The sequence below is a fragment of the Rhea pennata genome, chromosome 20 (assembly GCF_028389875.1).
Source record: "Rhea pennata isolate bPtePen1 chromosome 20, bPtePen1.pri, whole genome shotgun sequence".
Classification (NCBI taxonomy): domain Eukaryota; kingdom Metazoa; phylum Chordata; class Aves; order Rheiformes; family Rheidae; genus Rhea; species Rhea pennata.
In genome coordinates, this window is record NC_084682.1 from 5,169,978 (window position 1) to 5,186,027 (window position 16,050).

The 16,050-nt window shown below is 40.5% G+C and overlaps 1 protein-coding gene across 1 annotated transcript in view; it reads right to left on the reverse strand.

Moving 5' to 3' along the window:
* Positions 1-15,506, reverse strand: part of EFCAB5 (EF-hand calcium binding domain 5) — a 39,104-nt gene extending 23,598 nt beyond the window's left edge. Inside the window, exons 1-6 of the mRNA XM_062592817.1 lie at positions 15,415-15,506; positions 10,442-10,532; positions 10,032-10,341; positions 6,584-7,156; positions 2,152-2,308; positions 1,401-1,464 (exon numbers count right to left, since the gene is read on the reverse strand). Of these exons, the coding sequence (XP_062448801.1) occupies positions 1,401-1,464; positions 2,152-2,308; positions 6,584-7,146 (784 nt within the window). The 5' untranslated portion in view covers positions 7,147-7,156; positions 10,032-10,341; positions 10,442-10,532; positions 15,415-15,506. The remainder of the gene's footprint in view (positions 1-1,400; positions 1,465-2,151; positions 2,309-6,583; positions 7,157-10,031; positions 10,342-10,441; positions 10,533-15,414) is intronic.
* Between the last annotated feature and the right edge of the window lie 544 nt (positions 15,507-16,050).

The window sequence follows — 16,050 nt, forward strand, 5'->3', positions numbered from 1 at the left end:
TGATTGACTATAATATTCAAAACTATCTTTTGGCCAACTTCTGTGCTTCTATCAAGGACTGAGAAGATAGGTCAAATGCCTACATGGATTTCTGAATGAAGCATAGACATGCTATTTCTATTGTGATTATTTCTCTGTTATTTATTCTACAGTGTATCAGGAATGATGAGAAAACTCACCATAGAATTCATTTGTTTCTTGTTCCTTAGGACATTCCTAAACTACACATTGTCTTTATTAAACTATAGAACAAGGCTTAAAGGTCCATTAATGCATATTGGAAGCTATTAAATACACTAAGAAACAGAGCAAAGCTATTAGTGAAATATGGCATAAAGCACCTCCAGCATCTGTAGAGCAAGTGTGTGGCCAGAAACTTCCTTCACATTTTTATGTACCAGTACCTGTTCCTGCTGGAAAGACTCAAGAACCATGGCCACTATATTAGAAGCACAAAGGCTGTGTTTGGCATTTGCATGATATGTTACCAGTCTAGGATGATTACTCAGAGAAACAGCTCCGTAATATAGAGAGGGCTGAGCAAGGGCAAGCTCTAGATGAAGGTTATTTCAGCAGCAAACAGAAATACAGTCTGGAGGTGCCCTGCTTATCTCCCATCCTCCAGCAAAGGCAGATTTGTTATCATTGATGATCATTATATGTTATCTATATAAAGGGCTAGCAGCAGGCTGTACATTGCCACTTCTAGATTTCTAGCTCTATCTATTCAATTATCATTATTCAGGGAGGTCAAGTGTAAACTATAAAGAGGATCAGCATTATGGAAATCCTTTCCATGCTAGTGCTCTGATACAGAGGCCCTTGTGTTTTATGTGGCTGGCATGCCTGTGATCAAAAGGAATGGCTATACAGGCTGAAGTATTTTGTGGAGTATGTCAGGTAAATTTCAGCGCTTTCCCCGAAACCATAAAAAACAACAACACTGTCAGACTTCAATTTTTTTTATACTGCCTTTCCTCCCCACTTCCCAATATGCCAAGCTGTCCTTAGAATTTCCAAGGCTTCCCAAGAGGCAGGAAGCTTTATCACCTGCTGTGATAAAGCAGGTGAAGATGGAGGTTGTTACAGTGAAATCAGTGATATACACATGGCAATGTTTGGATAATGCAGGATATAAGTGGAGAGGGCCTGTAATCTGATCTTTTTATCTCTCTGAAAGATTTTTTAAACTTCTCTCTGTACTTTTCATGATCATACTGATGAACCACAAGTTGGTTGATTCTCTTTCCAATCTGCCTGAAGATCTGTGGTTAGTGTCCTAGCTGGTGTAACTACCCTTACAGATTCTTTGCCATGATCAAATGCATTTGCAGTTTGCTCAGTCTGCATCAGAATTCAGATCATAGAAATAAAACTAAAGAAGACACTCAAAAATTTACCTTTTCCTGCACTTATGGGAGTAGAAGCAGTGACATCCAGAAATGACCTCAGGGCACTCTGAACCTACAAATCAAGGTAATAGTCAAAGGTCTGTTTCATGCAGACAACAGTAGGTAATTACTAAAATAAATCAGCCTGAATGACCAGTTCTGTGGGTCCACCAGGCTTCCTACCACAAATAAAGAGGCCCTGTTAAATGTAGACCTTGTCTATGTTGTACCCTATGTAGCCACAGGAGATTTTCCTAAGGGACTTATGTGACTTGTAAGTAAGGTGCTGATATCAATAGATGTACTATGACGATTTCAAATCTCATCTTTTCTGGGCTGCAGTGTTGATGGAGATATAAACAAGATTTAACGATGCCATAGGAGAGCAAGAGTGGCTGTCTAGACCTTTTGAAAAGGATTCTGAGGGACAACCAGGTACATGGTGAAGGCCATGCAGTGATGAAGTATGTATCATCTGAGTACTTCAAGGTGTATTTAGCTTCCTAGAACCTCTGTGGAGAAAGTATTGCAATCCTTCCATGTGCACATGGTGAATTAGAGCTTAGCAAGGTTAAATAATAGAGGCTAAATAATAGACACCAGCTTGCACCCTGATCCTAGGTGGTGTCAGATCAGAGCCACTACTCATCCTTCTGCTTCATTACTGTCATGCCAAGGCAGACTGCATTATCACCAACTCCCTTTTCCTCCTGTCTGGAATAAATGCAGTGGTATATTAACAAATATCTTCCCTAGTTACCAGCGCGATTGGTATTCTCCCACTGACATCCATTGTCCATTCTTTGAACTGAATTGCCAGAGCTTCCTTTCTCATCTCTTTCACTTGAGACTTTATATTCTCCACCTGTTCCCTTTGCTTACGTTTGTTCTTTGCCTCAAACTTCATCCTGGCCAACCTGAAGGACATGGGCATATGGTTTAGAAAGTTATCATAATAAATATATTTAAGTTAGACTAAACCCCTTCTGAAGCACAAAAAGAAATGAAATAACTTCACACTGAAATTCTTGTCCTTTTAGTACCAGCAGATCTTTCTCCAGGGAAATACTTCATCTTTGGGCACAAAATTATTAGCACAATTACTGGATTAGATATTAGTAATCAGTGTTTTCAGAGGGCAGCTCCCAGGAGGTGAGATTATTTACATTCTGATATGTATGGCCTCCCAAAATCCAGGGTAAGTATGAAGCTGAAGAAAAAGCTGCTGAATGAGGTACATGAATGTGGAGAAACCCTCTTGTACAGTTCATAGTTGACATTCAAGGGTAAAATCATCTGTACAACAGTGCTTGTTTGTGTAATTCCAACAGTGATAAATTTTACCTTTAATGCTTGCATACGTTTATAATCGCATTAATCATTTATTCTGTAGATGTCCTTCAATTTTCTTTCAATTTTAACAGGAATGGAGGTGCCTAGTTTTTCTACACTTCATTTACCAGCAAAATATGCATTTGTTTCTAAGCCTATTTCACATAAGCTCTTCACTGGCAAATAGCAACATTAAATTTCTTAAGCAGTCTCACACAATAAACTCCTTACTACTTTAGGACAAAGTACCTACCAACCTTTTCTTTCTATGTGAATACTTAAGGGTTTGCAAGGCTGGACTGAAATTACCTCTCTCTGTTTTTCTTTCTGTTTTCTTTGCTTCTGTAAGCATCCAGACATGTTTTTGCCAATATCCTACTTTGTACAAAAATCAACAGAATTAAATTGATCCTGTAGAACCGATCTGCTTTGGTTTTGACTTTGTTCATTTATGAAATGGAAATAAAACATTTAGGAAATTACTAAAGCTCAAAATGCTAAAAGCCAAAGGATCAGTTCATATGGGGAGAAAGGGTCTGAAAACAGCCTATTTCTGCTTCTAGAGGTGGTTCGAATCTCTCTGTATTACAGAGACAGCACACCTGCTCTGTAGCTCTCAGTCACACCAACATATAGCTAGTCAGAGTAAAGGGAGTTACTCCTCTTTTGTCCCTTAGAACACAGTAGTCTGGAAACTACATTTTAACCAAATGATTTTTGCCCCCTTCCTCCCTCTGTTTTTCATATATTGCATGAAGATGGGCTGACACTGTCCCTGGCTCTTCTGCTGCTCTGAGGTTATCCTAGAAATTATAAAAACAATGACATTTGCATTAATGAATATAAAGGCCTGTTTAGCTTGTTGTAACAATACACTTCGATCACTGTCATTTTCATCACTAGGTACCTATTCTTCATGGCCACTTATCACAGAGGTTTCTTAATCAATAATTGGGTTATTTAATCAATCATGGACATTGCACAAGTGCCTGGCAAAGCAGTTCAACCTCTGGCACCTTGATAGCAGGAGAATGAGTAATTTTCTGGCTCCATCACAGACACAGCAAAGAGGAGGTATGTAGTAGGAACCATGCTAAAGGGAGCATGAGATTTTTCTTCACTATATGCTAAAGACAGAAAGAGGAAAACAGACCCAGCTGCAGGTTCTCCTCCAGAATAGTCTGCAAGAAGAAAAAAAGATCTGAGGCCATGCTAAGGGATGCCAGGCTGCTCTGGTGATTAATTTGGGCAGTGTCAAGCACAAGTTACATTACATGCTGCATCTGCACTGTGCTGCAGTTTTGCATTTATTCCTAAGGTCCTAAATCACCAGGCAGGTGCATCCTATGTCTCTTGTCCCTGGCATGGGACAAAACCTTCCCACCTCTGACATATAAAACAAGCTATAAAAGTGCTGGGTATCCATGGTCCAATGAGCTCATTTCAGTATTAGACATTTCCAGAAAAGATGAGATGGTAAGGATGGTGACTTCTCCCTGCAGAATAAAACATGTTTCTTCAGGAAGTCAGCCGCCTAACACCCACACAGAGATGGGTGACTCAGACAGGACTGCCATCCTTGGACAAATGCAGTCTCTGTTTCAGGTATCAATCCGTTCAGATAATGAATTTTATCCATCTGTTCTCCTCATTCCTTGACTCCCAGTGAGGTCACAGTTAAGGAGAGACTGGAAGAAGCCTGAGAAAGCTGACTGAGGATTAGTAAACTTTAGATAAGTATCTGTGGTGAAATCCTGCCTTTGTTGAAGGTAATGTCAAGGCTTCCACAAGTTCCGCTGGGACCAGAATTTCACTCCTGATCTTTCTGCTGCTTATGAGAGAGATTCTGAGCCCATCCTGGCATTTCTCTTTTTACATTTTCTTCCTGTTTAAAAAGCTAGTGACTCACATTAGGAGTCTCAAAATGCTACACGGTGTCAGTAAAATCCTCTGTGTTGCTGGTTTAAGCACCCTATACACATCACACAATACAGTGCTATCACAAATATGTAAATCCTGAGCTATGGAGAATGCAAATCCCGTGGTAATACTACCAGCAGATATGCAAATCCTACTACAGCTACGGTTATGTAAACCTCCTGGCAGTGTTGACCACAAAGAGTTGACCTCTATGACTCCAATAAGTCACTTCCTGTGCATCAGCTCTGAATCTTCCATAGCTAAAAACTGAGAACCTGGCGCTACATGCAAACACAGGACAATGCCAAGATAAGTCACTGGGTAGCCAACACTTTGCATTCTACAGGAAAACGTGGCATCTCCAGAAACAAGCTCTGATTCTGAATGAGAGTTAGGAGTATTTAAAAATTTTAGCAGAATAAAAATTAAAAGGAAAAACTACATATTTTAGTTCAATTTCCTTTTTTTTCTTTTCAAAATAATAATAAAAAAAATATGGTCCTAAACTTCCTGTAGCCAGGTATCCCTCTATGAAGCAATATGAATGGTAAAACAGCCCCCAAAAGAAAGGCGTGGCAAGCCTGGGATCTCAGGCATTCCCCCACAACAGTCTCTGCTCATGTGAAATTTCACTGAAAACCAAATGTTTCCCCAGATCATTTGTTTCAGTGAACTGACATTTCCAATACAACTGCGTTTTGTTAGGAAATATCTTACCACCTCTGGTTGTACTATTACATGCCTCTTTATGAAGAAAAGCCAAAAAGCTGAGCTCTCACATACTGACCATGATGAATGCAGTTATATTTATTTTATTCTGTGAGACAAAAAGAGGTCAGTGATTGTGTGAAATTTACTTATCACACAGCTTTAGTTGTATTCATATAGTGCATGTTCCTATGAATTACAATGGCATGTAGACTATAGAGAGACAGAGACTCAGAGAAGAGAGAGAGAGAGAGATTTAACATATTCTTTTATTCATTATAATACTGGGAACTTCAATTATCTTCACTTAGTGTCATGCATAAGACATGTCAACATTTTACTTCCCTAATTCCTGACACTGAAACAAATTTTCAAACTGTACATACTATTTATGCAAACAAAAGAGACAGCCATTCAAACAAAGTCATTATTCTACACACAGAGGTACAGAATAAATGATTCTAGTAGCAAATGAGTAATTTTGACATCAATCACAATAACCTCTAGGTCATCTATAAATGTAAATGTTCACTTCTAAGTTTTTCCAAATAATGCAATTAAAATGGAAGCATTTTCACCTAATGCACTCACATTTTAACTGTTATATATTGTAAGATGCCCCAATATTCACTAAATATTATACAGAAGCAATCAATCTAGAATACTCCCTACAAATAAGCCAGATAATAAAATAAAAAGTAGTTTCTATTTTAAAAGGAAAAAGGATCTAGAAAGAAAGGCTAAAATAAAAATCCTACAAGAAGGACTTTCTATGATGTACCAGCACCATATTGCTCTTAGTTTAGTAAAGGGAAATCATCCTGAATGAGAAAAGAGGCTCATCATTCCATTAAGTTTGGAACACAAAAGAAATGGTCTGGAGAGTCCATAGTCCATTGATACTAATAATTTGTCCTAAAGAACTACTGTGAGTAACCTAGACTGCTTCAAGATTCGTTCAAAAGCTGTTTGCATTCCACACAAGTAATTAAGATAGAGTCAAAGGAGGTATTACACACCTGTGAAGGGCAGAATATTTCTTTAAACAGAAGTGCCTATGTGACATGGTCTGGTATTTGTCCTGCTTCTCAGTTTTTAAGAAGGAGGCAACTACCATCTCATTTAGTTCCACATTTTGCAAACTAGACGGTTGTGATTCCACTCCTTTTGTAAAATAGAGACCGAGACATGAGCTGAAGTCTTGCAACCAGCAATATTTTCAAATCTCTCACCTGTTTGATGTTGTATCTGGTACCTCAATTTTTAGCTCCTCTGTAACCATCTTCATTCCTCTCGCATATGGGCCTGGTTTTGTAAAAATATCGGACTGGGGGTTATGCCTCATCAGATATTCTCCAAGAAAATTAATGGGGTCAAATTTGGTTGAGTGCTTGTCTGTTGCAAGCACATTTTTTCTTTCCACTTCCATTAACAGCTTTTCCACCCCTGGGATTAATGTAGGTAAGAGTTTGTCAAGCAAATAGGTACGAGTATCCAGTGAGTATCTCTCTTCTCTAAACCATCCCTTGGACAGACAGTCACAGGGTTCTCTCTTTTTCACCTTTTCTTCTTTTGCCTTTTGTGCCTGAATCATCTTAATCTTTGTCTCCTGCAGACTCAGAGTTCTCTGCTGTACCTTTTCATAAAAACAGTCTTTCCACGGAGCATAATTGCTAAGACATGGTAGCTCGTCACTTCCCTGATTTGTCTTCAATTCTGTGACAGTCATAGTCTTATTTCCATGTTCAGGGAGTTTTAGACCTGGAATTTGTGCTTCTTCTGACTGAGCAGCCATACTTCATTCACTGTGACACAGAAAAAGAGAAGTATATTATATAATGCCAAGAGAGATAGCAGTGTCCTGACAGGTGACACAGGAAGCAAGTCTATAGTTAGGAAATGACTAATAGATATTTCGCTGTGTTCATTTTTATATTCTGCTGCTTTGTACTCTTAAATAAATACAATCTCTTTACTTCAAAGATCAGTAAGTGATTTCTAAAGATTAATTATGTATCGCAACAGCCCTTGGAGACAGTGCAACTAAGTAACTGTGTTCCTCTTTTATGGAAGAAAAAGCTGAGACACAAAAGAGAAATGATTAATTCCAGGTCACTTAGTGAGTTAGAAACCAAGTGGAGAACAGTGCTCAGAAGTTTTATCGCCTAGTTGTAACTATTGGATTCCTCTTATCTCTAATGTCATTATTTCTGTTACAGTTCCCTTCCATGCCTCCAGGAAGTCCAGTGGATATGAGACTCAGGAAGCAAATCATACAAAGTATCAGATGCCTGGGAATGAGATTTCTGTATCTACACACCTTTTCCCCATTTTCTGCTATCCTCAGTTAGCATTTCATCTTTTCAGTAGCTGTGGAAAACAGTGTTGGAAGCTTACCCTATAGGCTACTTAATTTCAACTTTTGCAGTTTTGTTTCCTCTGCACATTTTTTTTTTTTAAGGTGATAAAGAACATCAGGAGTATGGGTCAGCAAAACACATAAGGATAGGAAATTCTATAACCTGAACTCTGAAATTAAGCTGTTTGCCAGCATTTAATCTTGTAGATCACTCAGTAAAAGATGGACCTCCAGAGAGCCGCTATCTCCCTTTACAATTTCACAAAACTGCTTCCTTCTCAGAAGGTTTATTCTGTGAAATATCAGGGAGAAACTGAGTTGCTAATGAAAGTTATTCCTATATGCCTCCATACAAAACTACTGGCATCTGTAATGGGATTTACACATACAGAATACAGCAGAATGTAGCTTAACTACTTAACTCAAAGCACGAAAAATCACCAGCATGCTGCAAAAAAACCTAGCCCGGTGTTAAGCAACAGCAAGGGAATGGTGATATTAATAGACTACCTGACTAATGTCCTTCCAAATTAAAATGAAACTCCACTTTCAACTATCCTATTTAAGTTTGTATTTGAAAGCGCTTTTCACTATGGCCTTTCAATATTCACAGCAATACTACTGCCTTTGATGTGTTTTGCTCCTCCTATTTCATACTTAAGCATTTGTAGCTATTCTGCAGAGTTTAGCCTTCCAGGAAATGCACAGATGTGATCTATGGCCCTCCTGGCACACCAATGTAATTACTAGGATGTTGATCTTCTCATTCATAATCATTGTCTGAATCCAAATATTGCTTGGATAGGTAGGAAGTTTCACAGCACTAAATTTCTGTCTGTTTTCTAAATGGGCTTGCTGGCATTTTCTAGTTGTTTGTTTGGAATAATGACTACCTGCTGGAGAGTAAGATAAATTTATGGATCAAGCTGCCTGCCCGATCCAGAGTCTTGTAAAAATGGTAGCTGTTTTTTCCACCAAAGGACATGAGTTGTAAAGGAGTGCAGCTTTGTAATGGCAGAAAGAAAAATCTGTCAAATGTGTCAAATTGTTCCTTCCTTAGGTGAGCTTTTTTTCAACAAGCAGTAAAAACAGACTTTTTTTGGTTCAAAGTAGGGTGTCAACCAAATGTCCTGGTCCCATTCCAAATCAACTGATTTTGTTGTGCCAGAATAAACTGTTCTTGCAGTTTCTATTACTTACGTTATTTTTTAACATCCTTTACGAAACTGTTCTGAGGTTTCTATGCAATGTTAATGTGGCAACTGACTCTATGAGGTGGCTGACTCCGAATGATGATAAATTTATTTTCTACATTGCTTTCAACTATTTATTAGGATGACTGTGAAGATTAGTGCTTATAAATGCTTCTACATTCCCAAATGAAAGACACAACTAAGTGCAACTGCTCTATCTCCATTCCATAACACTGACATAACTCCAAGAATGGAAGTAGGGCACGCAGAACTATACTCACTGCTTTAATTTTTAGGAGAGATAAAGGAGGCAAGGAAGAAATTGAAGAACTTAAAAATAGCAAGTAATAGCTAAAATAAACCACAAATGAATGCTAGAATCAGGTCTGAAACTTGGAATTTGTCAAGGATTACAGGGACAACACTTCTGTTTGTGTAAGAAGCCACTGCTTCATACACTGCAATGTAACTGTGTTGATTTATATCAGCTGAGAATTTGGCCTGTAACAGACAGTTCTCAAGGCCTATGACATTCTCTAGTGGAGTCCGGCTTGGCTGTCCAAATAAAAGTAAGCATAGGGCACAGAGATAAGCTTTAGAAACACCTAGGAAATTTGAAATCTGATATAAAGTTTCCTGTAAGCCTTTGTTCAAGCTAAGCGCAAGATAAGCTTTTCATTATTTAGTAGGATGCCACTTTCCTGGCTCCTTTTCTGTGACAGAAATATTCCTGCTGGAATCCCTGCACGTACAAAATTATTATCTCCCAGTTTTCTGTACAAGAAACAAATCTACTCATAAGTAATATTTTTACCGTTTCATTGTTATTCTCTTAGGAATTTTCATGGGTGGAATAGGGCAAAGAAAGACTAAAATTTGTCCAGGTAAATATTTTGGGAACATTTGAATTACACAAGTCCTTTCAAAAACTGAGTCCAATCTCTTTTATTCTGCTACTGCTCAGAAATAGACTTGACTTTCCTTAAAGCGTTTCATAGAGAATGTTTATTTCACTAATCACAATGTGCCCAATACCTCTGAACACTTGATCTTCTTTTAAATTTCAATTAGAATTAAAGAAGATTTTCTTGTTTGTTTTCTGAAGCTCTAAAGAACTGTTTTTCTTACCTTTGAAGCAGGTATGAAAATAGATCTTATTCCTCCTGCTTCCAGAGTGGTTTTGCAAATGAATAGGAATTTAAATATATGCCCATCTGTTCTCAGCCATTAAAAAACTTAAATTCAATTAGGGATTTCTCAGTCCTGCTGTAGAGCTGGACTGTGAGCTTTACTCCTCTGTGTGTGTTTGCTGTTGCTAAGCAATAATCCCAAAGGTTGCTATGTCTCATCCACGACTCAGAATAGCTGTAGGTTGTCTTTTGGCTTTGGCAGCCCAGCATACTCTTCAGTACTGAACTTAGATCATTGTGTTACATGACTGGAAAAAAAAAAAAAAGACTATGAATGGCAACAGACAACATTAAAGGGACATACAGTCAGAAAGAGAATCCACAAGTGCCCAGTAAAAAGAGGTTCACCTTCAGATTTAAGGATCTTGAAGTCCAGAACTGCCACAAATCCACAAAATTACAGGCTAAACGGAGGGTTGCATCAAATAGATGTGAGAACCTGAGAGATTAAAAAAAAATAATTACAAATCAAAATTTAACAGACATTTTTAGGTTCTTCTTTTTGTAAAAAACCTGTGTCACTGTATCAGCCTGTTAGGAAAGACAGGTACAGCACTAAAAAGGCGGTAACTTACAGAACCATTTTGTAAGACTACCTTTAAACCAGAATCTAAAGGAATTTGATGAATTGTTTTTTAATAATTTCTCTTATTCTTCTATTTATAAAGAATACTATGCAACAAAGGGAAAGGAGAAGGGCAAAGCAAAACAGTCTATGAACACTCATGCTGCTCTCATTTATACTAATGTAAATCAGGTGTCTGTTTATTGACTTCATTTATGATATGCAGCATTTCCAATTAGGAAACTGATGGCAATTTCTGCCAGGAAACGAGGTCCACCTACTGCTATTTCTTCCTCTATATGTTGCACTGGAGGATGCATGACCTTTGGACTTTTTACCTGCATGAAAACTCTAAACTGTGACTTTATCTGTGCTATTTGCCATTAGAACAGCTGCACTGTACCCTACCCTCTGGTACAGCATAATTTTCAATTTCATGAGACAGCTGAGCTTGTCATAAAATGTGAAATAGAGGTTTAATATAAATAACAGATTTCTAAAAAATCTGATCCAGTATCTGTGTGAGTCACGGTTTTTGTCCAGTTCAGGAACTTTGGAGTTTTAATTTCAGAATGCAAACTGTCATTTTTTACTGTTTTTAGAAAGTCATTTTTGCTATTGCTATTTGGAAAAAAAAAAGTGTATCAGAAGGAAACAAGCTCATTTTAGTGTATTTCCAACATGCGTTGAAATAAAACATTGATTACATCAAAAAATTAAATAGAAAAATGGTGCAGAGCAATATAAAATGATTTAAAATGAAGCTTTAAATTGGATTGTGCTTTTTTTCCCCTCAAAGCAAACTGGCCCTGGTCCTGTTGTCTTGTTCTCTCAAGTGGGCTTGAGTTTTATCCTTTACAAATCAGAATTTTGTCATTATTATGGTCAACTTACACATCTTTTCTTTTGTGTGACACCTCAATTTAAAAAATAATCTCACTTTCTTTAAAGCTATTGTTTAATTCCTCAATGAGAGCATACAAACAAAACTTGGAAAGAGGGATCAAAATGGCTCTATTTTTATTTTTCTGAAAACTGAATCCCGTGGGTTAAGCAAATCCTTAACTGCACCCTATTTAACTTGACTGTTATCTCTTAATGTTTTCACTAAGCAAAGTGTATCTTCTTATTATGCCACCAAATACTTGAAGTGTTGACAAAATAATAGGCTGAGTATGTCATCAAAGTTGTTTTGCTGGAATTGTCTCTTCTATCTTTTTCTGGTTTTTTTTCTGTATAAGATGCATTTTGGGAGCATTCTGTCGCCTTTTGCAGCTGATGCCAAGATTATGCAATAAAGCCCTGACACGTAGTAATAATAAAAATAAGTTGTGTTAGCCAGAGAAATATTTGCAGTGTATTAAAAAAAGAAAAAAAATAAATTTTAGAAATGCATACAAAACCAGCCCACGTATAGCTTCACAGGCTTTAAAAGAGCTGTTGGGCTAAAGCTACTAAGTGCTGACCACAGTGTTTTCAGCACATGGAAGAATATAGCCATAGGCCTCCAGTTTCTATTTTTTGTACCAGCCATGATGTTGTGACCACAGACTGCCCTCTAATTGCTCTTCTCAATCATAATACATCTGCCTTATAGCTTCCTCTCCCATACTTAAATTTTGCTGCTAAAAACCATTGCACGTGTAAATTATACCTTTCTAATGGCTTGAAGAACCATTACAATCTGTGATTATTGTAGTTAACAACTGATATGTTGGACCTCCAGATAACTGCAGATATCAACTCCATTATTTACTCGTAGTAAATGATTTTTAAAAGTGTTTGCTGTTCAAATAACTGGAAGTGCTACAAGATATATGAAAATTAGACAAAGATCACTTTGGGAAGGTGGTTTAAATAATCATTTCTTGATAGTAATCACTGCATAACTAATTCTCAAAATCCAGAATGAAAAACTAGTCCCAGGCGAGGGAATTGTATGAATACTCTAGGAACTTGTAGTCTGCTTATATCAACACAGACATGTCTAAATGAAAACTAGATATGCCTGAAAGTAGATCTGTATTTGCAGGAATCCATCTGATGAAAATGAAACAATAACCAGATACGCTACTTCAGAGATAGGTGAGAGGCATTAAGATTCCTGTCATATGCCAGAGAAAAATAGTTCATATCCTCAAATATGAGTCCTGCCTCCACGGAAAATCATGGCAAAAAACTTTATAGGAGCATGGAGAAGTACCTGGCTACAAGCTCAACAAAGAGCTCAGAAATCACAAAGACTCTCGTTCTGAAAAGCTTCGTGATGCTTTGCATAACCAACATACAGCATATGCCAAGCATCTGAATCTGTGCTTCTTATGTTCCCAGGATTAGCAAAAGGATTACTGTGATGCAGAATGGTTTTCACCTGAAGGAATGAAGCATTCTGCCCAGGAGACTTCTGTTTCACAGAAGTTAGGAAAAAAAATTTAGGAAAAAAGCAGTTAGGAAAATAAACTTCACATCTGAGTAAAATGTAAAGAAAAGCATCTACAATGAACATAGCAGCAAACAAAAATAACCTCTAAAGTTATCAAGAACAGAGTTCCCATGTGCTCCATTATATTGTTGGTCAAAGGACATTTTTAGTTAACCTTGTACTTCTGTCCCTTCCTGAACTGGGGTAAGAAGTAAATAAAAAAGTGATTAATATGGTATGAAAAACATAGTTTTTGTAATTTAGTTATCAAGTTGGAGCAAACAGAAAATACGAGTAGGAAAGAAGTTCTGTCTTCTATTGGTTAAAACAAATGAAACTATGAGCTAGAGCTCTTTTCAGTAGCCACATCTAACAATCTTACTGGCCTAGCTATGTCATTTGAAAGTGTGTAAAAATCATACACCCATTCATTAGGTACATGCAACTCACAAGCACAAAACTATTCTTTTGCTCTTAAAACTTTTACAGAAGATGCTTTATTTATAATGGCAGAAGCTTGTCTGCATTTTGGCGCAGTTTTGGCCAATCTATTTCTACCTGTACAGATACACCCAAACCACCTGGGGTGGTTTTCTCTAGGTCCTCAATAAATGGGGAGGGAGAGACAGCACAGGAGGCTGCGTATAAAAAAATAATGTTTTGTTGGTAAGTTATAGAATATTTCGGACTAGCAGGATAATAATTTAAAAGAGGTCTGGAAGGTATTTTCTTGAGCCCTGTGCCGTAACTCACAGCACAATGTTAGCAAGCTTTCTGCAAGTATTGTGTTTCAAAATAATAACATGACGGTTACAAAACGGAGGACAATGACTCTTTGTTTATGTATGGGTCATTGCTTATTCTCCCTATGCGCTCCGATCCCACTGAGCGTTCTTCTAGACTCTTTCATGTTCAAGGCTCTGCCTTGGTGTGTAGCCCTCTGAAGAACCCCAACAACACTCACTTTCTAAGCCCGACTTTAGTCTAGTTTAATGAACCTGCCTTTCATTCTCCCTCGTCCACTAGGAGGCAAAATGCCTCATTAGCAGCCCTCACTTCTTCACTGCAGTAAGGCACAACTAGCAGAGTGCACAGAACCTCCCTGTTTATTATTTCGACTGTAGAGCCCGGGGAACAGACTGCAGAGCTACTAGAGGCGCTTTTCTGATGCTCAGATTTACAGGGGCCAAAGAGCCTCTCGCAGTCCTGTCAACTTGAGAAGCAGCTGAAAGCAGTATGAACCACATACTTAAAAGGAATTAATGCATTAAATGCACTCTGCTCTGTTTGGTATTTAGCATGGCTTCCGTTTATCATATGTAGTGTTTTCCCCTAGATGCCCAAGACAGCACTTGATCCCCATGGCTTTCATGCTAACACAACCAAAAATTCAGCAGCACCAGGCTGCAACTGCAAATGATAAATTGGCTTAACAGTATTCGGCACTTTGTCTCAGAGTGCAAACTTTCAAGTAGGATTGCATTCTGGGGATATTTCAAAGCTTAAAATGTCATGTGTACTTACTAGATTTTTTTTTTTTTTTTTTTTTTTTTTTTTTTTTTGCTATTTGAGCTCGTGCATTGATGTATGATGTAAAGAATTTTAGTCTGTTTTCACTGCAGAAAGAGTTAGTATTGCTCCGTAGTCCAGGGAAAAACCAACAACGCGGGAGCGTCAAGGTACAAGGGAAGGCCCGCTTTCGCAGAGCCTCGTGCCACACGCCCTGCTGCCGCCTCGGCTCCCAGGAGAACGGGATTCCAGCAAAACATCGCTCCTACCTGCCGGGGCCGCGTCTGCTCTGGGCGGCTGCCAGCGAGTGGGAGCCCAGCACCAAAGATCACCTCAGGCTCGACAAACGGGGATGAATGCCGCGCCCCCGCCCTCCCTCCCTTCCCTCACAGGAGCCGGACCGGATCGCGCCGGAGCGGGCTGAGCGGAGGTCACTGGAAGCCGGGCCGGGCCGGGCGCCGCCGCAGGACGCCGGCGGGCCGCGGCTCGGAAGCGCTGCGGCGCCGCAGGGGTTAACCCGCGGCGGCGGCCCGGAGGCGGCGCGGCGCTGACAGGTGGCGCATGCGCGCTGGAGCCTTATTGTGCCCGCCCGGCCCAGCCCCAGCGCGCCTCAGTCGGCGAGAGGCCGTTGGCGCGCGTGGAGCTGCTGCCCCCTGCGGCCGGCGCCGCGACACCTCCGCTCCCCTCCCCGCCCGCCCAGCCGCCGTCGCCACTGCCGCCACCACCACCACCACCGGCTCTCGCCATGGAGTAAGGCCCCCGCCGGCCGGACGGGGGGCCCCGCCGTGCCTCGATGGCTCTGGTGACAGTGCAGCGCTCGCCTACCCCGAGCGCCACCTCCAGCCCCTGCGCCTCGGTGAGTCCGTCCGCCCGCCCGCCCGCGAGCCGCCCGCCCGGCGCTGAGGGGAGCGCGGCGGTTGGCGGCCGTTAGGGTCCGGCGCGTGGCGGCGCGCATGCGCGCCAGACCGCTCCCCCCGCCCCCAGCCCGCCGGGCCCTGACAGCTCCGTGTGGGCAGTGGCGCCTGCCCGCCTCAGCGCCCGTGGGCTGCCCTCCGCGGGCCCCGCTGCTCCGGCCTGGTGGCAAGGGAGGGCGGGGGCCGGCTGTGCCCCTCCGCAGGCCCGGCGGGCTGGGGGCTCGCCTGGTGCCGCGCCCCGGGCCGGGGGCACCAGAGCCTGGGCACAGCCGTCCCCGAGCCACCGCCCCCTGCGCTGCGGGGCTACTGCCCTGTCCGCAGCGGGAAACCGCTCGCGCAAACCAGCCCGGTTTAATTTAATTTAATTTAATTTCTGCTTTCATTGTATGTGCGGGGAGAGATGCGGAAGGTGTGTGTGAAAGCAAGCTGGCATTGTTCTTGCTACCGATGTTTTAAAATGATTTAATCTGACAGTACCCTCTGGGCATCTCCAGTACATGGGCCCTCCTTTGGGAAGAGCTAAGGCTTTTCTTTTTTTTTATTATTT